At 40.2% G+C, this 23464-nt stretch overlaps 1 protein-coding gene across 2 annotated transcripts in view; it reads left to right on the top strand.

Moving 5' to 3' along the window:
* The window catches only part of GUCA1C (guanylate cyclase activator 1C), a 33526-nt gene extending 10400 nt beyond the window's left edge, over positions 1 to 23126 (top strand). For both annotated transcript variants that reach the window (XM_062623936.1, XM_062623937.1), the window contains exons 2-4: positions 16666 to 16815; positions 19259 to 19346; positions 22287 to 23126. In XM_062623936.1, the coding sequence (XP_062479920.1) occupies positions 16666 to 16815; positions 19259 to 19346; positions 22287 to 22417 (369 nt within the window). In that variant the 3' untranslated portion in view covers positions 22418 to 23126. The remainder of the gene's footprint in view (positions 1 to 16665; positions 16816 to 19258; positions 19347 to 22286) is intronic.
* The last annotated feature ends 338 nt before the right edge of the window (positions 23127 to 23464 follow it).

Genomic DNA, 23464 nt, shown 5'->3' with positions numbered 1-23464 from the left:
TTTTCAGAGCAGGACTAATGAATCTGATGGGTTTTTTCCCTTGTTTCCCTACAGAGTCAGTTTTGCTTTACCTGCAGTGTGTGTTTTCTGTGTGCCTGCGCAGTTTAGCACCAGTCTGTCCTTAAACCAGCAATCTTCTTTATTACAGGACTGTCATTTTCAGTGCAAGTAAATAGTCCTGCTGTTGCCTGTTTGTATCCTCTTAATTCCCAGAATATTGTGCAGACTCCAGAAAGCTTCTTGGCATCTCTAATGTAGATCTCAATAGATACTGTAATTTATCATCTTTCATCATCATTCAGTTTGCTACAGGGAACTCATTTGGAATTGCTTCACTGGGCTTCCTCTACACAAGCTGGTCTCTGTACCCATTGTTTCGGTGTTCTATGAAATGGCTTTGCTTTATTAATTTCTTCAGTTCGGCTTCACGTTGTTATGAATTTTTCTGGTTTTATTTGTAAAAGCAGAAATTCTCCATTGCCATTGGCTTCTAAACCAGGCAATTTCTGTAGCGTCTTTATTATCCCAGCACACGCTTTGTCTGTGAGTTTATTAAGTGCTGTCAAACTATGCTGTGGATTATAAATTTTAGCCTTTTTGTGCCTCATAAAACCCACCTTCCTTTTTTTGTCAGGTGTAATACCAGCTATTCTATACTGCTTCAGTCCCCTACTAGAGGCGAGGGATGCTGTGAGACTGAACTGTAAATCAGATCACTTTTTCCCCAGGTATTTTTGCTGTCTTTTGCAGGTATTTTGGTTATTGTTATTAAACTAAAGGGATCCTGCAAACAGGTATTACTTTATAATCATTTTTATTTCAACTGTAATTTAACATTGCTCTCTAAATTCTTTTACCAGAAAGTACAAAATCTGACCAAAAGGTCTGTCTCTTACAGCCCCTTCTTTAAGTCAGTGAAGTGGTCTCTTTCTCATGTCTCTCAGTCACCATGAGTACAGTTCCCCAAGAATTGCTACTTGGAAGCAAGTAGCAGAGGAAATGCGTGCTTTTTCAGGGGGCAAAAGTAGGAGAGAGGGCAGAGGGATCGGTAGATGTGAGCAACTCCCAGGTTCCCTATGCCCAATTGGGATCCTGAGAGCAAGGATTGCATATCATGTGAAAAGATGCAAGAAAGCTGTCATTATCCAGGTGGAAAAGATCAAAGACGAAGGATGACGAGCACTGGGTATGTTACGGATGGACAGTTCTTAACCTAAGTCATATCATGTAAAGTTTGCATCCCTGGTGCTCTGTCTTTCTCTGGTGTTTGACACAATGACTGCTCATTTAAGAGCAGAGCACAATGGCTGAAGGAGAAAACTCAGGGGGTTTTGTCACACTGTACATACCCAAGAGGCTTGTCTATGTCTTTCCTTTCACCTCCCTTCCCCTCACTTCCTTTTCACTCACTCTCACTGCTCCAGTCAGCACTTGCCTGTAAACAAGACGCCCGCATGAGATGTGTCCCCAGTCTCCTTAGACATCAGGACCAGGGCTCAGAGTTGTCCTCTGGTGGAAAGGCAACACACCCAGTTTGTTGTATGCTCTTTGCCTGCTGGACCGGTTCAAGTTAAACAATGGCAATGTCTTCCTGTTTAGTCTTCAGAAGTTCATGGGCACTTGAGGAGCGTTCAAGCTTTCTTACTCCTGTGCCACATTTTGAGGTATAGGATGTTAAATTTAATGATGTCCTTGTGGGGAGAGCTGTAGCATAGTGTGTTAAGAGAATGTGAGTCCTTCTCAAAAATGACTTGATCCTATAGGATATTGATTGCTTTCTGGCTTAAGTCAGGCTGGAGGGAAGTTGCCATTTTTCATGAGGTACTCAGCACCAAGCCTCCTTGTATAGATGCTAAACAGTACGGAAGTATTATTGCTGAATAACTCCATCCCTGACCTTACAGAGGAAGAAGGAATTCAGCTCCTGCAAGCTGAAAAATAAAAAGCAGGGCTACAGGACTGACCAACAGTAAGGAAACTTGTATTTAATGCACTTATCAGTTGATTCCTGCTACAGAATTAGGCTAATTGTTACTTCTCTATCTGGTGTTTCAGAGTTGTGTCCCCCTGCTATGCAGGCTATCACTCTCCTATGTGAACTAACTATTCTATGATTCTATGAAGTGATCAAGTTACCAGATAGCAAAGCAACTTTTCTTGTAAGAAGTTGAAAGCAGACGCTTGGGCCAGGGGGAGGTGCTTAAGGCTTCTGTTTTAAGCATAGAGGGACAGTTGGCATCAGTGTGAAGAACAGAGGAGCAGGAGGAGCTGCATCAGGACTGTGCAGCTGCAGAACACGCTGTGTTTTCAGCGTGGCTGTTGGGATCACCATCCTGAAAGATGTGTGACTGAACAACGTTTTTCACCGGGAACTTTCTTGCTCTTTCTGCACTTTACCTTGTCATTGTCTCCATCCTCATTTTCCTCAGATAAACCAAGAGCAGTCAAGGTTAAACAATTGGAAAATGGGGAAATGACCAGAAATTCAGTCTTGCATGAAAATTGATCAGTCACCCGTCACATTCCTAACCATCACACCATTGAGCTGTCCTTGGGGGACAGCAAGGTATGGCTGTATAGTCAATACAAGAGAAAGCATTTCCTCCTGCTGTCTTCTCCCATGTCTCTGTTTTGTAATGCTCGGGGACACAGATATTAGAGCAACGTGGGGTGGCCTGCTTGATTACAGCAAACTGGGTGGGTTGGAACAGCAGTCTCTGCCAAAGAGGGTCGTGTCTGTCCAGCACCAGCACCTCACCACCATCTACCAAAAAGGGACTGGGCCACTCAGGTAGAGCAAGTCTATGCATTTGCCAGCCTTCGCAGTTAAGGACTTTTCAAAACTAGCACATATATAGTGATTGAACATCTCTTGGAGGGTCTTAGCATAGCACCTCTCCTGGTCCCTATGGATATCCTCTTTTTTTCCCAGGTGCTTCATACCTAGCTTTACTGAAGATTTCCATTCTCTGTGTAATGCAGAGTTGATCTGCGGTTACAGCAAGGGCATCCCAACCTGCAGATCAGCTCCCAAGCTAAAAGAAAAATGAGGCAAAACAAAGCAAAACAAAAACTTTGTTTAAAAAAAGGCCAAAGAAAAATTATGCAGAGAAATGAGTATTAAACAATAGAGCAATTGGGAATCTGGGAATCGAGCCAGAGTGCAAGAAAGCTCAGAAATCTATGTTGCCACTAGCCTATGGATGCTTGTAGAGGTTTGTCAGGTATTGTGAGGATCAAACGTGCTAGGGATGGATGTCAGCCAAACAGAACTAAATCTGGAATACTTGAGACCAGCGGAGATTTCTATTTAGAACAAAAAATGGAAAGGAACAATTTAAGTTATAGGATTTATGTGACAACTTTTCACAGAGCTTTACAGAATGGTTGTATTTTAATCTCTATTCAGTATAATGATTGCATTTCTGTTACCGTACAGCCTTTATTTCTATTCTAACACTGCTGACAGCACTCTGTTTTCATAAGTTTAATTATACATTTTTTTCCTTTATTACCAAAACTGATCGTAAACTGGTTTGGGTTGGAAGGGACCTTAAAGCTCCTCCAGTTCCAGCCCCTCTGCCATGGGCAGGGACACCTTCCACTAGAGCAGGTTGCTCCAAGCCCCTGTGTCCAACCTGGCCTTGAACACTGCCAGGGATGGGGCAGCCACAGCTTCTCTGGGCACCCTGTGCCAGTGTCTCACCAACCTCATAGTGAAGAACTTCTTTCTAATATCTAGTGTAAATCTACTCTCTTTCAGTTTCAAATCATTACCCCTTGTCCACTGTCTTTTAAAATATACCTCTAGAAATAACAAGCATCAACACTTTTCAAGTACATGGATATGACACTTTTTATGTGGTTAAACTAAGACTAAAGTGGCACCAGACCAGCCTCTCAGGGCAGGAGAAAGGAACATTGTATGTTACTAATGAGGCAAAATAAAAGGATCTCCTTATTCTGTACACTCACTGTTTGTCCTATACCATTTCCTACTGCTTTTTTTCCTCCCCAGGGTTTTTGGCAGAATTGTAGGCTTTGATCCAGAAAAATGTTTTTAGTTAAGTACAGATGTGTGAGGAGTTGTCAATGGATGGCTGAGTGGAAGCTCTGAAATATCAGCTAGGATTGTACAAATAAGGGGTTATTATCCTTCCATGGCATTACGTAGAACATTTGGGCACAATGCAATATTAAACAGATGATAATCTTTCATCTCCAAACCACAAAAGAGATGCAAATGGTTGCATGCATAATGCACAAATGCAGACATAATTTGGTCACCTGAGTTTTTGCTTGCATTCAGGTTCGTATGGCAGCATCTCAGGTTTGTAGGTCAAGGTTTTATTTCCTTTGCTGTTGCATTCTTGTCTGCTTGTTGCTTTCTAATAAAGGGGCTGTTATCCCAATGGGTGGTGAAGTATATAAAACTTCTTGATAGAAATCATATCTTTTCTCTTATTAGTACACTTTATATAGAAGTGCTGTTGAGCTAGACAGCTAGCAAACTTGATCCTTCTTCCCTGCTTCCCCCAGCTGACTTTTACATATATATATATATAGATATATATTTGACCTGATCTTTTGCATATCTAACTTCTTGTGGCCAGAACATACCAGGCTTAACAGTGGGGCTTTTACAGATTAAAATTGTTATGACTTCTGTTGCTGGAGCTAGAAGGCATATAGTTTGGGAGCTAGTTTAGAGTTGATCTAAATCTAAAGAAATTCATTCTGGAAAAGTTGAATGATTTAGTAAGTTTTTCTACTTTCAGCATAAAATACACTTTTCTTATGTAGGCTTCTGTTTTCTCACAAATGCTCATAAAGTTGTGCTAAAGTGTTAGGCCTCAGATTAATCTGTAAATCCAACTATAGCAGCCTAATGCTCCTTGTGTTGTGGTCATCCTTGCTTGGAGGTATTCTCTTATACAATAACATGATAAAACACTCTTAAAAGGTGCATAGAATTCCTCCTCTGTGTTTCATGTATGCCCAGTTTAAAAACTCTAGCAGGTCAGGTCAGGAATATTAACTTCTTAGGGTAGCAGTGGGACTTAAGGTGGTAATTACAGCTCTGAATTGCATTTCACCTCCTTGTTAGACTTGCTGCTTCCAGATGAAGTTTGTTATTGACATCCTCCTCCTACTTAGGATTTCCATACACAAAACCAAAACCAAATAACAACTTGACAATTGGAAACAGTTAAAAAGGAATTATCAGCAGGTATTCAGTTACAAGCCAAACCTTATCATTCCCTTGATTTCTTTAGGTTGGAGATAATGGAGTAGTTCAGCTCCCCACTTCTGGACACGATTATGTGTCAGACCTCAGCAGAGGTATAACAGGGAGGTTACATCTTCACTGCACTATTCACAGGTAGAAATTGAGGTTACCACTGGTCTTGGCAGCAGGCAGACCATGTAAGCTCAGAGCATTGCACTAACTCATCGTGCCAAAGAGGCAATGCTACTGTTGCTGTATGGCTTCTTGAACCCAGTGATTTTGAATGTTTATTTGTGACATAGTACTGTACAGGTATTCGTGACTCTGGCCCTATGAGTGAGCCTGCCTAATGTATCAAAGCTGCTTCCAAGCAGTGCCTGTGTCTATTGGAGACCAGTGATGCAGGCTATATCCTAAAAGCTTTCTTCTCAGGAACACACTAAATAACTGCTAACCATTTCTGGCATGTCTCTTGTTCAGACCACTAGCTGTTTCATAATTAAATGACTTTGTACACCAAGCATGCAGATGTCTAATTCTTCCACATTTCTTAAAAGCAAGGGTTCTACATCAAGACTTTACATCACTTCCTTGACCTCTGTGGGATGCTTTGCTAATAATTAAACAAATAAAGGAACATGCTACTGAAGTTTGGAAGTTGTTGTTCATCATTCTTAGCTCCAGTGAAAAATAAAGATGCTGAACATTCAGAACTGTAATGGTTAAGTTAACTTTACCTGAGATTACCACAAGGAGTACAGGAACCAGCAGTTAAGCAAGTGTTTTATTCATGACAGATACAGTAACACTTCTAAGTATTATGCATGCAGTTGCATCGGCGGTATAATAAATGGCAGGTTTATCTTTTGCCACAGCTTCCTATAAAAGCCTTTGAAATAGCATTTTTAGTAAAATACAAGTGCAACAGGGTTCATTTTTTTAAAGATTCCCTTTATTAGGTAATTTTATGGACAAATTCTCTGTCTCCTTGACTCAAGCTATTTGTAATACAAAACTGAAAAAGCTGCAACCACATACAAGTAAGCTGAATGTCTTCTTTCTTTGTTCCCTCTGCATCTCGGTCCATGCATAACTGTCGTGCAGTCCTAGTTCATGCAGGCTAACAATGAATTTTAGAGAGGAAACTGTTATGTTTATCTAAAATACTTCAGTGGTTGCCAAGTATACTGATGTATATTAGGTTTTGTGTGAGAATATGCCTCATATTTCAGAGAGATTACGTCCTTCAAAATGAGGTTACTCCAATGTTAAAGGAGAAAAATAATGTCTGGTGTATCCATAATATATAGGAAGTGTCTGCTGCTCTTTGAACAGAACAAATGAAGCATCCTATAGTCAGCACTGCTACTATTCAACACACACCCTAAAAAATCATTGTCAGCCGCTTCTACTGGCTTTGCCATCATAGGAAATCAAAATTGAACACTTTAAGAACTGATTGACTGATTGTGTTCTTACTACCTGTGAAGGAAAGCGTTTGCATAGCCATTCAATGTGTGAAGCGATGCGCTGGAAATGGGATGCTGCTGCTGTAGTTCTCTTATTGCTTATTTTGGCAATAACTGAAACCGACTACAGGAATTAAGCGTCTGTTGCTTTGTGAGCAAAATGGATTTTAACAGGTAGGATATACTGTGAAGAATAAAGAAGATGAATAGGTATGTGGCACCACAGGAAAATTATGCAAGTTAAAGGATTTTCTGTTAAGACTTTATAAAGCATCGGACAGTCCTCAACAGAGAACAGCATTTTCTGCTACATTTCTTATGCACAGATAAAGGTGATAGACACAGAAAAACGGACACTCCACAGCAAAAAGCTTAAGAGATCTTTTGATGAGGGGCCACCAGATGATGTCCATCTGCAATCCTCTTTCTAGTTTGTGCTTTTTCATTTAAAATGTAAAGTAGTTCTGGGATAAACCAGAGTTCATCTGACATCGTTATGCAGAATAGAGCTATAAGAAAGATTTTAAAAGGAATCCATTTTAAAACCTAAAGAACACAGTTACACCAGGCTGCTTAATGTAGATCAGGTAATAATAATCTTTCTTTCCTTTTTCTTTCCCTGAAGTACACTCCTTGTACTTTGCACAATGCTGACAAACGTTGGGAGGCAGACCACCAATCCTTTTTAACTCATCCTAGTTCCTTCCCCACTGTCCTGCTGTGTCTGTGTAGTTCAGATTTTCAGGCAGACTTTTCATCATCTGATTCTGCATCCCAGCTACAAATAGATGTTATCCTCTCCTGTTACAGGGGCATGAATGGGATTAGCCAAGTATAGCTTCTCAGGTACTGTAGCAGAAGGAAATGTGAATTATTTAGCCATGAAATCCTCTATGAAAGTGGTTGCACCTCATATTCCAAGTGTAAATGTTCATAGGAAGTTGTAATATTTTCAGAGATGTTTTGGTGATTAATGTAATTCACTCTTTATTTGACTTTCAGTTGTTTTCTCCCTCCACTTTTTTCCCCTTCTTAAGAATTGTGAGAGACAGAGGAGTATTATTCATCGACACGAGGCAATTACTTGCAAGAGATTCTACTGAAGACAGTACTTTGTTAAAGACTGACACGGCCAAACTATGCAATGGATACCTAGCACTAGGTGGCAGTTGCCTTCCACGCTCTTATTGAGGGCATGAAGAGCTTTTAAAAGATGAAATAAAATGACTGCCATTGAAGCCACACTTCAAACACTACATGGAACCTAAGTGTTAAGTGTTTCCACCTCTTGTGGGATTAATTATAATGGTTCAAGGCACCCCTGCTAACTCTCCTTTGTTGCAAAATTTGGTTTCAGTTGGGTTTCCTTTCTCAGATTGTCTTGCTGTGATGTGTCCTCAAGACCAGGAACAGCTGCTGTCATATGAACTGACAGGCTGCTAAGGAACTGCCTAGACTGTTTGCAGCATCCTTATGTGTTTGTAGGCATTACTGAAGTTGACACAATAGACTTGGGTGCAACAGTTAATAGCTATTCAAAGCAAAGTGAGAGAGAATGATAATTACAGAAATATTTTCCCAAATTTTCCTGAACTTTTCCCTTTTGTATCCTAAGTCTTTAAATAGTTGTGCAAACATAAGTTCAGCTGTACGCATCGTTTTAGGTATGTCTTCAGGCTCAAATAACTCTCTGGATAAATATACTTTTCTTAGCTTACTCTAACCAGCCACCTTAACCAAGGTTGCAGCTGCAACATCTGTATTGCACACTACACTATGGGGCTACTATTGTGGTTGACAAGACATGCTATATTTCACACTATTCCTTTTCCATGGTTCTTGAGTTGTCCCAGCACATGTGGATAGCTCTACCACTTTGCCCAGAGAAGTTGAACTCTTGCTTTTTCTGGTTTTGAATCCTTTTTCAGTCTCACAATTGCTTCTAATTAGACTTCACAACAACTACTTAGAAAACTTGGTTTCTTTTCATGACAGTCATACCTATCACATTGTACCCTCAGCAAAAAAAGCCTGCGTGTCCATAATGATATAATCTGATTCTAAATGAAGGGCTAGAAGAAAATAAAGAATCAAAGCATCTCTTAGCCAGAAAGAATCCTTCTGTCAGAAGAAACAAAAATCTACACCTCTTACTTCCTGAAATATTTGGGCAGTTTGGATCGGACATATACATGTACAAATCCTTTCCCTGTTTGTTTCAGACAAAATCCAACAAAAGCAACAAAAAAACCCCACAGCCAACCCATTTGCTTCTCCTTAGTCTACAGCAATGTTGCATAAAATTACTCAAATACATAGTAACTAGCCTGATTGCTGTAAATAAGGAGGAGGTTAAATTATACTTTGTTGTGTTCAAGGCAGTGTAGTTATAGTTATTTTTAAGAATGCTTAATTGCCTTTGAAAGGTACTGTAGCCTTATAAAAAATGCCATAGAATAGAAGCTATCATTCACGACTATTTCACCTTGTTCCATGAAACACTATTTATTTACAGAGTGTCTTCAAGAATGTCTTTGTTCTACTCCTTAACTACCTCTAGAATTTTTTTACATCCAATTTTACATAGCAATTTAAGAAAAAGTAAAAATCTATTACTTAGTAAGGGCCTCCCACAATTATTGGTGCAATTTCACAATCTTAATCTTGTTTTCTACTGCTTTGGCACAGGACTTACTTCTGCGATAGTACTAACTTAGGCTGTAATAATGTGTCATTGCCAGCTAAAAGCCTATGTTAACATTATCATTAAAATCATCACTTGCCTAATGTCAGTACAGTTGAATTCTTGACTCCAGGATTTGACGGTACACGTATCTAAAAGTTTCAGACCAGATTCCCCAGAAGTGGCACAGCACCACCAAGTGTGGAAGGCTGCTTCTTTACATGGGATATTAAAGTGAGGTCTGTCGCAGACTTCTCTTACAGCGTTGCAGAATTCAATGGCCCACTTTGGGTTTTGTTTTTTTTTGTTTCAAACAGGGTAATCTGAATGTCCAAGGAATTTTGCCTTTAAAAACAAAAGTTTGAAATATTCACGTAGAAGTTCTATAAAGTAATAATCCAGATGAATTTTCCTTGCATCACAGTTTTGGTGTTTAGCTGGATTGGATTAAGCTATATGAGGGGGCGGCGGTACTCACAGTGCACACCATGGAGTGTTCCCACCTTGTTGAGCAGCTCTTTCCTTGCCATCTGTGTGCAGTGCGTCCAGGCTCACTGTGTTTGCAATAGAGATCTGCCGCACTTGGGCAGCAGGTCTACCACACTGTAGAGCACACCAAGACACAGTTTGTGTGTGGTGCAAGGGCAGATGTACTCCATCCACCAACAGTGTGGTAGCTGGCTATCAGGAGTCCCCTTTTTCACACCTGGACCCAGCAACTAAGATCCACAGGTTAAGACAGCCCAGCCCATAGGTCCTGTATGAAGCTCTAATGCCAACCACACTGCCAAGAGACCTAGGGAAAATGAATCACTACACTGAGTACGGAGAATTATGTTGCAAAATCTACTGACAATAAAAATTAGTAACTAATAAAAACTACTACAATAAAAACCTAAAGGTTTGGTCAAGTGATTCTTTGGCTTAATGTTTTTCCTTGGGTTTTTTTCTTTAACATGAATTAAATTTGTATACATTTTCACTGAATGTCCCACAGAAAAAAAGGGCAGCAAAACTCAATGTGAGGAATAGAAAGGGAGGAATATGAAAGAATGAAGTTCAATTTTATCTAAAAGCAATCAGCAGCAGAATCTCCCACTGAATTGTGCTGTCCCTACGCTCCGTTTTTAAAACAAACAGGTTTAGAGTTATTTACTCTGCAGTTACTCAGTGCCCACAGTTACACATTAAACTGAAGCAATTACACTTTTCTAACAACATGTGTAGGGTTTCTTTGACAATTTCATCTTACATGTAAGCAAATGAGCACGCACTCCACAGCTTTCGCTAAGCTTACAAAGCGCTTGGAGCATATTACTACCATTACCAGCCAACGCTGTACTTCTGTCACATTGCGTGATTAGGCAGTGAAGATTAGCGTTGTGTAATTAATCATAATTACTTTTACATTCTACTTGTTAAATAATGATGTAGATAAAGGGGAAAGTAATTTTAATGAAAAGCAGTTCAAGAATGTGCTGCTTTTATTTAAAGCAATTTTAAGTATTTTTCTACAAGTGCAACTGCCTTCTTTTTCTATTTATTTCCTTGATAATTACAAATAGAGCAGTCAGAGGCTACTCCAGGTTTACATTTTCTTCTTTTTCACCTTTATCTTTTACGTGTTGCTTTGAAACACCTGGAGACACGCAATCGTGATCCACGTGTTTGTTAATGACAATGATGCTGGTGACCCACATTTTGGAAATAACAACTGCAGAAAAGATGCAGCAGAAATTGGACAAAATCGGTTTTAACCAACTTAGCTGCAAACTCCTGTAATGCCAAGAAATTGGTACTTGCTTTCCTGTGACAAAACATCATCTATAATCTCCTGGTTTCTACAGACGTAAAATGCCTACTGAAAGACGGTAGAGACTATTAACTTTTTCCTTCCCCGAGGCCCTTTATCTGATAATACCAAGTACTCTGGGGAATGATGGTGTATGTGTTTAACTTTTAGAAGCCTTCTTGCAACACTCCATCAGACATTAATTCCTAAAACCATTATCTAGGGGCATCCAAGATAATCTGCCAAATAGAGCATTTTGCCACTAGAAGACATGTATGTCTTCCAAGTGATATCCCTGGAGGCTTGTCCTGATACATTCTTCGGTTTGTCAAAGAAAAATATCCTGGATATGTCAGCAAGAAATTTGCTGAAAAATGTGTTATGTGGTCATGGCTGCATTTTTCAGCCTTCTCTCTCTTGCTTTGTTTGGGAAAGATGCTCCTAAAAGCACAAGTAGAGGCTCCAAATTATGGTGCAGAAAGCTGACCTCCATCACCCAGGAATGACAACAGAGGGCTAGGTCCTTAAGTACATGCTCTCCTTCAATAGAGCCCTCCTGGGCACTGCTGTGCCATGCCGCAGGCTGAACACAGGACCCAGCCCGATACCTTGATGATTTTCTTATCTCCCTCCTTTTCCAGTAATCTTGAAACAAAATCATGAGTGATGGCAAGGAGTTGGGGAGTAGTTGTTAATACTAAAGAAACAGAATTGTTTCTCCCCTTAACATTTTGGATTTCACCAGGTTTTACCAGGGTAGCCTACAAACCTGAGAGCGAGGACACAGTTGACTCTGCATTTCCAACTCCTCTAACACAAGGGTTCCATATCTCACAGGTCTTCTTCACCTGGGCAAAGTAGAACCTTGTGTAACAATCTGGTCGGTACAGCCTCATCTCTTTATGTAACAGTGGGTATGCAACTACCACAAAACCACTTAACAATCTGCCACTCCTAATTCCCTGCTTCATTCTTCATCCTTACCTAACAGACTTTGCTTGCCAAGAGTCTCCCCCCACTCCATGATATATGCCAACTTTGTTTAGCTAGGAAACTGGTGATTCCAGCCACAGCCTGTACAGGATCTGAAGCTCTGCAAGCCCCAAATTCCAGTATCAGATCTTAGGGATGTGTCAAAGTAAGAGAGTCACAAATAGTTCTGTATTTCTTCAATAATGCTTATACAGCCTTTGAGGAACAGTTGAAAGTCTTCAGAAGCAAAAAGAATGCAAGGAAATGGGGGGGGGGGGGGGGGGGGGAGATGAAATGGAGCGAAATGAATTCTCCTTCAGGCTTCTGAGGGTAGAGAAAGCAGAGCTATATTTGAAATGGAATCTAGAAAGAAAGAGAGAAGCACACAGGATTAGCTATAAATTTCACTGTTACTCTGAGCTGTTGTAATCTGCTGTTTGACCTGTGTGTCCTCTCTCTGCCTTACGAGATTTAAGCAGTATTCTGAAAGACAGGGGGTGGGAAAGTGGCTTAATGTCCTAACCCCTAGGTTTGAAATACCTAGACCGTCTACATTTGCACACTTGTTAATCCTTATAAAACCTGTTGAGCTATTCTCCTGATATCAGGCTGAGTATAGGGCTTTTTTTCAGGTGCAAATTTTGGAAGGAAGGCACTGCTTATTGCGTATAGATCCTTGGTAATGTCCTCAGTGCTCCAAGAGAGACGATGAATTCATTTATCCTAAGGTTTCGCAGGGAAATTGTCCCTTTCCAAAGGCATGGCTGTGCTGTGTCGTGGGAAATGGCTGGCTGTCCCATCAGCACTGCATCAACTCTGCTAGACAACCACTCTCAAGTAAGAGCTAGGCAGCCAAAACACCAAGTTCAGCTCATTCTGAACTGCCGTGCCTGTTCACATCAGCGGTGTATTCGTAGCCGAGAAGTCAATTAGTTTTAATCTGTCTTCAAATAGTTTGAAGCTGTGAGAGTTTTTAAGGACCTGTGAAGATTAGCAACGCTATTCTGGGAACTGAAAGGATAATGCCCCCTCCTACAGCTCTGGGGCTGAAGTATTAACTGCTGTTGTGTAACGCTACGATCCTTCACTGCCCGCCTTTGCCCTCGCAGGACACACATCTCCATCTTCAGCAAACAAAGGCGAGCAGCCTCCAGCAGCTGCACACAGGCTGACATTCTGAAGCAAAAAGAGAAAATTCAATTGCTTTCTCCTCAGGTGATCCAGTAACTAATGAACAACTGAAATGGGGCCTGAGCCCTGGGCAGGGATAGTCAGGACTGGTGGTGTCCTCAGCGACAGCTACTGAGGACAAATTTTATGCCATCAGCAAATTCTCCTTCCAGTTTTGGGGCCCTCTTTTGTCTTTGTTTTGTGAATAAGACTGTTCCAAGCAGCTTTAAAATAGTCACTCATCAGTGAAAGCAGAACAAGTTACAGCATCGAAGGGCATAAACACATGCACAACCATAATGCGTCCTTAAGGTTCAAGTTCATCTGGTCAGTCCATGAAGAGCCTAAAAGGAAAAGTGCATACTTTTATGAAGTCTGCTATGTTAAGCAGAAAGTCCAGAAGACTTTGGGGCCTGTAAAAGAAGTTTTAACCCATTTTGGTTTTGGTGTATCTCCTACCCACTCCTCAGAAGCACACCAGGACATTTCTGTCCCCTTGTTTTACACTATACCCAGAGGACATACTTTGTGAGCTTACTCCAGCAGGTTCTCCCTATTCAGGCAGGGAAGGGAGCAGGGCTTCACCATCCCTCCAGATGTGCTGCAGCCAAGGAAGGCAGGGCCAACAGCATACAGACATGGAATATCAACCTTCATAGACAAGAAATACATTCATCACCCAAATCTGTCCAGTCCTAAACTGGCAAATAAGCTTCACCTGCTTTAACTCCATTTAATAAAAGTACTTGAAATTTGCCCTTTGGAATGACACAGTAAAGCTCCAGAAGTAAATTACTTTTATCTCCCACCACTGATAATTATGCTCAGCTTATTATGTTGCTGTGGTTTTGGTTTGTTTTTTTTTAATTTTATTTTATTATGATATAATTTATTATTTTTATGGTAGCCTTTTGCTTGTGAATTACTGACTTCCTAATGCTCAATGGTTACTTTAATGTGCATGCTGGAGATACATAAGGACCTACCTACATACTTGTATTGTGAATGGTTATAGAGCAGCAGATGGGTAAATCAGAACGGCAGTGTTCCTTTAATAAAATCACACATTTATTCTATTATTTGCTGTACTCCCAGAACCACAGGATGATCTTCATATGTTACGGCTATGATATTTTTCATTATTTAATGTACTATTCTGAGGCTGTTGGATGCTACTGCGAAAAGCACAGTATTTATCTGAGAAAGCTGTGTACATGTAGAAAGATCGCCATAGCCTTCTACATCATGTAATTTTTGCTTCCTACAGTGTATGTTTTTTGCTGTAGAAAACCAGAACATTTCTCATCAGTGCTTCTGTACAATGCTTCTGGTTCCACATCAGGTAGATGAACCTGTCTTCCTTCTCAGTGTTCCTATTCCTGGTGCTGCTGAAGTTAACATGTTGCTGCTGGTCCTTGCATGTCTATGGAATGTGGCTGGGGCTTTCCTAGCAACTACAATTTCCTTCAGGTGTTTTTCAGGGGTGGAAGCTTTTTGACCTTAGCTTTCAGTCCCTTTCACCAGATCAGAATTATGTACCCAAATACTTTAAGCTGATTATTACCTTGTCCAAACTTCTGATGTTTTGTCACAGCAACAACAGTGAAACCGAGATGCAAAACGAAAGCAAACAAAATGCCATTTTCCAAGATCCAAAGTGAAATGTAAGGGAGAAAGAAGAAAATTAATCTGGTCATGGGCATCCAGCAAGCCTAAAATTAATCTGTAGATTCAGTAAGTAGCATGAAATGCAATAAAAAAGCAGCAATGTGAAACACATCTAACCACATTTTTAATAGATCTATCAAATCAGATGATGGAAATGTAATCAGCAAAATGAACCTTGCCCTCAGTGAAATACTTGATGAGATGCTTCTTGAAATAATACTCGTAAAATTGAAATTCCAGCTGGTGTGCCAAAAAAAAAAAAGCATTAAGTTTGTGGTACATGATCTGTCTTTTTTTTTTGGTAAAGCATCTGCTTTTAATACTGCACCTAACCTTGTTTGAAAACTGCATGTAGTTACTGCTAAATTTCATTTCATCCCAAACAGTGGTTCAATGGTGTCTTAGCCTTTGCTGTGCTTGCTGTTATTGCAATCAGAGTAAATCCAGCAGCTACAGCAGAACCCGCACAAGGAATCTGTCCCCAACAGTTACACACACACCATTTCTGCATGTACCTTGAATCCAGTGTGTTTGAAACATTGGGATTATCTCTTGGGTGCCACTCTGCCAAACAGCCTTAGAAACCAAAACAAGCAGTAGAAGTGTGGCAATGAGTTGCACTGCACCTCTACAGAACTTCTTTCCCTTTAGCGTAGTACAGCCTAGAGGACAGATTAATGCCTGCTGACTGCAAAACCTCAACTGGCAGGACACTTGCTGATATATGACAATAAAAATAAGCAACATGCTAAACCCACTAGATACTCATCCAACCTTCTCTTCTCACCCAGAGACCATCTGAAACTGATGACAGTCTTTCCAAGCAACTGGATTCTGACCAACGTAAAGATCACAAGATTAAATTTACCAGCTGTTAATTCTTTTTATATGCACATGAGAAACAGCTGGAGCAAATACTCTCCAACTTCAGCAACTGTTTCTTCCATCCTCACCACGTTGTGAACAGAAACAGAGGAAGCTGACCATGGAGGCCTGTCCTTGACAGGCTTCCATCAGTAGCTTCAGAGAAGGAAGCAGAAAATATGGAATTAAATTGATCTGAAATACTCTTTCCCTGCGAATATACCCCTAGCCTCACTGTTTAGAAACTAGTTTACGACTTGCAGGCTTTATATCCCATGCAAAATGCATTAGTCAGAGAGACCTGATGTCTATATGGATAAACCACAGTACCTGGGGTTCATGCCAGGTTATCAGTTATCATGTACAACACTTGCTACATGATCTCTCAGATGGATGACACCTGGAACAGCTTTGTTGCACTGGAAGTCATCCATAGTTCTGCAGTACCCATATGAATATAAGCAACTCTGCTGCAGACATCTCATTAGCCCCAAACCACAGATCCCAGCCTCCCCTTTTTCACATGTGGAAGTCTTGCTCTTCTCCTCAAAAAAACATCAATTACGATTGTTCAGAACATATTTGCCCCTCACCCCCACTGCCCCAGCTTTCAGAGAACAAACCTGTGCCGATACCCCTCCCTACAGTGCTTCCAGTTGAGCATATCCTTTTTAAACACTACAGAAGAGACTTTATGTTAAGGTGCTTTATAATTCAATGTGTGTTATAGTGAATTTGATGACCTGTTTCTGTGAACTTGCCAGAATGAACAGAAAACAAAAGTTGTTAAATAGGTTTTTCTCTCTTTCTCTCTTAGGATGGATTTATAGACTTCCTGGAGTTCATAGCCGCCATAAATTTGGTTATACGAGGGAAAATTGACCAAAAATTGAAATGGTATTTTAAGCTATATGATGCTGATGGAAACGGATGTATTGACAAAAAAGAACTAGTAAGCATATTCACGGTAAGCGAGTTATGACCAATAGCAAGAGCATTTGACATAGTGTATAGCCTCTGAAACAGCGGTTCATCATGTGTTGTAAATGGATTGTCTGTACTTTATCTAATGTTTTACAGTTGTAAAACCAGAATTGTTCTGACTAGCGGTGCTCCTGCCATTAGTTTCTTGCTTATCGAAGTAAACATCTCTACGCAGTACCATAGTTCTACAGATATAATTCTTTACTGAAAAGTGAAAAACTAGAAAGAGGAGAGACATTATTGTGATAAACGGTGTTATAACGCAGGGTAGAACAACAGCACAATGAATAAGCCAGCTGGTTAAAAGTGTTTGTGCCAGTCCGGTGTGGAAGACCAGCTTCTCAAACAGAACTTGCTGCAAGAAGCAATAGAGATTTCATCCTAATACTTTTAATTGTTTGAAAGCCTTTTAGATTTGCTTACTGCAAATGCCATAATCCCCTATTTTAAAATCCAGTTGGGGAAATTTAATTTTCCCATGAAATCATGCCGTGACATTTGGATACAAATACTGGAGAAAATTTTGCAGAAAATGGGTCCATTTCAAACCCATAAAACCAAAGCAGTGCATTTCTTTCTTTAAAATTACTTCTGTAGTTTTCAACTTGCTTTCGTGAAATAACTATTGTGCACTTTGGTAGCTGCTTTCATCCAAAAGGTATTATAGGGTTCCTTGCAAATACGAATGACTTAATCCTGCTCCCTGAATGTTCAGGATTCATTACAGACCAAGGTTTTGCTGCAGGGAGGATAAAATCTAAACAGGGATTTAATGTCATAATAAACAAGGAACATACATATATAACAAGGAACAAACCCCTGGATTCTGTGGGGGTGCCTGGCTAGTCACTGTTAAAGACATTCAAGAGCTGCTGCCCAGTTTGAAAGGAACCAGAGCCACATGAAGCCACAGGGGTAAAAAACAAAGTGGATGCATCACCTTCTAAAGGGCAGCTTTCTAAAGGTAGGAGAGGCTGCACCTCCCAGATTTCTCCTCGTTTAAGACTAATGACATCTTTCTTTTGAAGTTATTCTCCATATTTTTCACCCAGAGGCAATGAGGTGACTGTTTTGTCTTGGTCTTTACTTTTAATGTAAAGTTTTGGTTTTCAACTTGCCTGTTTTTAAAACCAGTTTACACATCTCTGTGTTTTCCTCTCTTTTGGGGTACAAGAACCTTAGCTTAAACCTGCCCAAGTCATTTGACCTAGGCTTGTCCAGTAAGATATATGATACCTCAGACATTAATTTAAATCACACAAGTCCTATTAAATCTTCATCTCTCCACACAGCTATGCAAACTTTGGACCAGCATTATCAACCATCAAAATTCCTTCCAGACAAATACGCATTTTAACAGCCCGGTTATTGTAGTTTATTATTTTAAGGTGATTCTGTGGTAGTCAGTGATTCAAGTACTTTAGGTACTTACACAATACTTTGGGTGCCATGGTTTAGTGTGAGGTGTCCCTGCCCATGGCAGGGGGGTTGGAACTAGGTAATCTTAAAGTCCTTTCCAACCCTAACTATTCTATGATTCTACTTCAGGAACCTGCCTTACTCTTAACACTACAACAAATTTAACTGTGGCAGAGCTGTAAGTTTCTTCTGCAGACTGCATCATGGTCAGACACAGAAAACACCAAAGTATCTACAGTATGAATTGCTAATACAAACGAGTTTATGTAGCTATCTTTGTAAAATTCTTGCTGCCTTCTGGAACTCATTTGTACAAAGTAAGATAAAGACAGTGATGGTCAAGAACTCCACACTGGCACTGAATAGATTTAACTATTTAAATATAATGAGTTCTAATTTAATATCAGGAATACTGAAAGAAACAACTGGCACATGGGGGGAATAATTCGGCTGTAGATAATGAAATTCTGTAGTATGCCCATTACAGAGCATATATGCATGTGTATTTCTACCTATATCTTTTCTTAAGTTATTTGAAGGACAAGTGAATCCTCTCAGCTTCCAGGTCTGCTGACCTGTCTTTATTTGTGATTACTAAGTTAAACACGTCTTAATAGAAAAATGACTTAAGTTTTCTATGTATGTGCTTTCAGCTGTGAAAAACAATACTCAAATCACACAGGCCACAGGGCCCTCGCCAAAGACACAGAACTCCCCAGGGCCAGATAAAAACGCTGGTGTGGAATCTAAAGTGTACTGCAGAGCAGAGGTGCCACATGGGTTCAGAAGACCTTCAGAGATATGGAAATTAGGCTGTGATCTTCAGGCTGTGTTATGTAAATTAAATTTCCAATCCTCATTACTGGAAACAGCTATTTATTTAGTAATTTTTGAGAGGGTTGGTGAGCTAAAGAGCCGCATCTCAAATCCTGCAGCTGCCAGTGTATTGTTTTCACAACCTGATGGGGAAAAGAGCCTGAAAGAACTTTCTCCCTTTCTGCCTTCAGGCTATTCAAGCTATTAACGGCCACAGTGACATGTCTGCTGAAGAGTTCACAAACATTGTATTTCAGAAGATAGACGTGAACAATGACGGTAAGAATATAGGTTTTGTTGGCACTGGCAGGGATTTTCCCCCATAAGGAAGTGTGGGATCAAGAGGGGAGCTGAACATGCTACTGAAGGCTTGACTGGATCAGATTAACAGAAAGCCTGAATGTGTTCTTTACCCATATTGCTTCAGCTTTACAGTGAAGTAAATAAATCAACTGTCTCTATTAATCTGACAGAGGAGTTACAATGCAGTAGGGGCTAAAACGTGGAGGTCTTGCACTGTGCATCCAAAGTGCCAGTACTCTGACTGCACAGAAGAACAAAGGTGTGATCAAGGAGGTTATTTTAGTGTATTTCTGTTCTTAATCTCTAAAGTGGATGAGAGAACCAACTAATGTCCCTTGAAGGCTGACTGCTAACACATGCCACTGGTTTTATTCAAGGTAACTGCATTGAGTCAGTTGGACTTGCATTTGGAAACCAAACCTTTAAGTTGGAGTTGTTTCTAGTAGCACACTTGCACATGGGAATGTCTTCCCTCATACTTCTAGCCATGAAAATCCTCCTTCCACCAGCAATTGTGTTTTACGTCAGTTACTGCAATCATTGAAAATTAGGAATATTAGGAAAACATTGCAGAGCAAAGTCACCTAGTGAGGAATCTGGGGTGCTTTTTTTGGTTTTTGTTCATTTTTCTGGTCTTACTTGCTACATTAAGGTTACTTTTTAAAATAGCTGTTTGCTATATACAGTCAGAGTACAAACAGTGATGTTGTGGTGCATGTGAATAACTCATGGAGGATTTTTTTCCCCACCTGCTTGGCCCAGCTTTTGGGGAAGGCAAATAACCAAAGGACTCCAAATAACATATAATCATAATCTAGTGTCTAACCCAAATTGTGTGATTATTCATATTTTGACTCCTGCTTTGACCATATGCTTACTGCCAATAACCGTATCTGAGCTAGACCATCAGCTGAAAAAACAACTCATGCGCCTTACGTTTTAGCAATGAAGTGCCAGAACATGAATTATTCAATTTATCTTCATAATACTCCCATTTCAAACTGCTTTCCATTTTTTAAATAGCTGCAAAGCAGCAGGACCAGCGTCACCTGGGGAATGGGACAAATTTCACCAATTTTAGCTTAAACTATGCTACTTTCTTGTAGTTTAAGCTCCTTGTAGCTTCTCAGTAAAGAAAAGGGCAAATAGACAAATAAATTGCCATGTCCTCCCGCACATTAAAATACAAGAAATAATCCCACACTTGTCAGGAGCAATTGTTAAAACAAAACTCCCAATGGCTTTGTGATTTATTTTCATTAGCTCCAGGAAATCTGAGACCTGTCATGGTTGCAGTGAGTTTGGTATGCCAGTGTAACCACATCTCCCTGGTAACTGCAGTGGATTTGGTATGCTTGCACGCTGGTATTGGTACTTTGAAATATATAGTCTGGGATCAAGAGGAGGGAATTCAAGACCAGTTGACCTGCATAAGCATGAAAATGATGCAGCCTGTGCATCTGATGAGTCCAGGAACCCCAGCCAGCCAAAGACCTCAGTCAAAAGCAACACAGAGGGAAGGAGATGGGAAATAAGAGGAGTGCCCGGGATAGAAGAGATCAGAGGAATGAGAGGCAAAAGCAGGAGGACTCAGACAAGCATACAGAGATGGCTTCTTCCATTTCTGCTCCTGGGATGATGTTATAGGGGAACTGGTGCTGAAAGAGGAAGCAAAAACATCCTCAGGACACTACATGCCAGCCCCTGGCGAGGGTCTTACTCCTCTCACTGAAGCCTAACAGCCAGGATTTCTGTCAAATGATGTATTTCCACTTTAGTAGTGTGTATAGAAGCCTGTTCACCAGTGCAGTGATGACTCATATGACTGAAAAGGAAGCAACCTTTACTGCCCATGTAGAAAGTGGTTGTCACATTTTTCAAATGCTGATCATTTTCCTTTTTCATCTCAGATGAGGTTTCCAAGGTTGCAATGGGCAAAAACCAAAACACAAAAGTACTCTGGGGAGTACTTAAATCCAAAAATAGACAAAAGTCATTTAACTAAGCATACACTAGAAGTGCATGCAACTTGAATTGCTGCTCCCCTGCACCCTGGGGCCCTAATTCATCCAACTATTTTCCTCTTTGCCTGGCCTCTTGCCATTTCTTATTTCAGTGACAAATCATTCACTTTTGTGATTTTAACAAGAAACTTTATACCATTCTCTGAGTAAAAATAAAGCTTTTCCCTCATAAGCAGTTATCACTGGAATAATCACAGTTATCGTAACTTCTAACCAGATAATTACGTACATTCCTGTGTACTATACAAGCACACATATTCCTAGGAGGGGCCTTTGCCTTTGCTGACAGGGAAGAGAGTGGGAAAAGAGGAAGAATATTCCTGCTCCTCAATAGAAGAAATCTTTTAGCTGTCTTGTAACTTTCAAAGTATTGCCTGATTTTGCCATGGTCCTCAAAAATCACACTTTAAATGACCATTTCAGTTGCTTGCATGAATTTATGTAATCAAAACACTTAAATTCTTTTTTGCCTATATTTTATCTTGGTTATAAATAATCCTGGTAATCCCCAGCAAAATAAGCCCTTAATTTTTGTTAAAACTAGCTAGAAGATAAACTCCAGTTAGCTCAGTGAGAACTGGTCCATACACCTAAATTCACCCTTGATACAAGGTTTTGTTAGCGCCTTTTTTCACATTTAGGAGTACTCACAGTTGTCTTAGACTTCAGTGAAAGCTGTGTTCGAACTGTTTTAACAGAAAAAAAGTGAGTCTGAGTTCTGGGATCTGATGCAAAGTGGGAAAACATTAGCAAATACTCTTCCTGCATTTGCCTATCAGCAGAGAATGGGGAACCTTCCCGAGGGATTCGATCTGGCACGAACAGCCTTGTGTTGAATGGAGAGGGATTGCTGGGTTTCTTGGTTCCTAAGGAGTATGTGAATTCCTTTTAGGGGAACTGACTTTAGAAGAGTTTATCACTGGTGTTGAAAGCGACGAGGACCTCATGGAGTTGATTACAAAAAATTTTGACCTTTCCAACGTACTCAAAGTCATACAGAACGGCAGGAGACACAGCATCTGAAGGACCCAGTGACAGAAGCAGCATCTCTGTCGTCATTCCAAGGAAGATAATACGTGGTACCTTCAAGAGCTTGATGTCATCGAAGCCTGCCCAGGCAAAACTGAGCAGCCTGCTCCAGGAGTAATAACTTTCACTCTTGACTTCGTATCTCTCCTTTTATCTTCTTTATTCTTTCCCTCACTAATGACTGTGACAGCCACACTTATGATAGAAAAGCTATTTGACGCAGTACAAATAACTTATTTGCTCTCCATGAACGCTGTTCAGTCTAATCAATAAAATCATGAAAATATCACAAAATGCAATCTTTCTAGAAGACATGGAGTTAATGAATTTCTCCTTATCGGGACAGGCTTTTAAGCCTGCCGTCTAAAGTGTGGACATAATCTTCTAGGTAGGACTGTGTTGTATTCAAATCAATTAAGAATGGAGCCTGATTTGCATTAACCTAAAAATTGCTCTAATCAGTACTCAGAATTGGAGTAAATTCGCTGGGTAACACCTCAGTCAGCTTAATGTTCTCAAGATGTGCATCCTCCTTATCAAGCTGTCTACCACTTTTGATTTTATTACATCTTTAAATTAAACTAACATGATGTTTTGATGGTTTTGGCAGGGTTCAGCCACTGTTCTTTCAAATTAACCTTTTATGAAAGTGCTGAAATGAAATTCTGTTGTTTTTGTAGAGTAAAATTAGAAGTTCAAGGAATTGCTAAAACCATTTTGTAAGCACTCTGGTTTCCTAGAGATGTGTGTCCTTTGATTTGTATGCTCTCCTTTTCGAAACAATTAGTTTCCACTGGGCTTTCTGCCACAGCTGCATCAGACGAAAAGTAAGAGGTATCAAGACTTGTCCTACTGATGGGACTGCAGGCTTCTGCCAAAAAGGCTGTCTAACAGCTGAATTATTCTTGCCCTCCCCGACAGACAGTACTACTTCAGGTATCTTTGTCCTGTCCAGATACCTGGGCAAAAGCTTTTAGCAATTTAATCTCTTTGAGATTTCTGCTTTCTTTCAAACTGGTTTGCAATTGTCTCTGAAGGTGG

This window comes from Pezoporus occidentalis, unplaced genomic scaffold, assembly GCF_034315485.1.
Source record: "Pezoporus occidentalis ecotype Australia unplaced genomic scaffold, CSIRO_AGI_Poc_V1 ctg26, whole genome shotgun sequence".
Classification (NCBI taxonomy): domain Eukaryota; kingdom Metazoa; phylum Chordata; class Aves; order Psittaciformes; family Psittacidae; genus Pezoporus; species Pezoporus occidentalis.
Note: the sequence above shows the minus strand (reverse complement) of the source record. Positions and strands in the feature narration are given on the sequence as shown.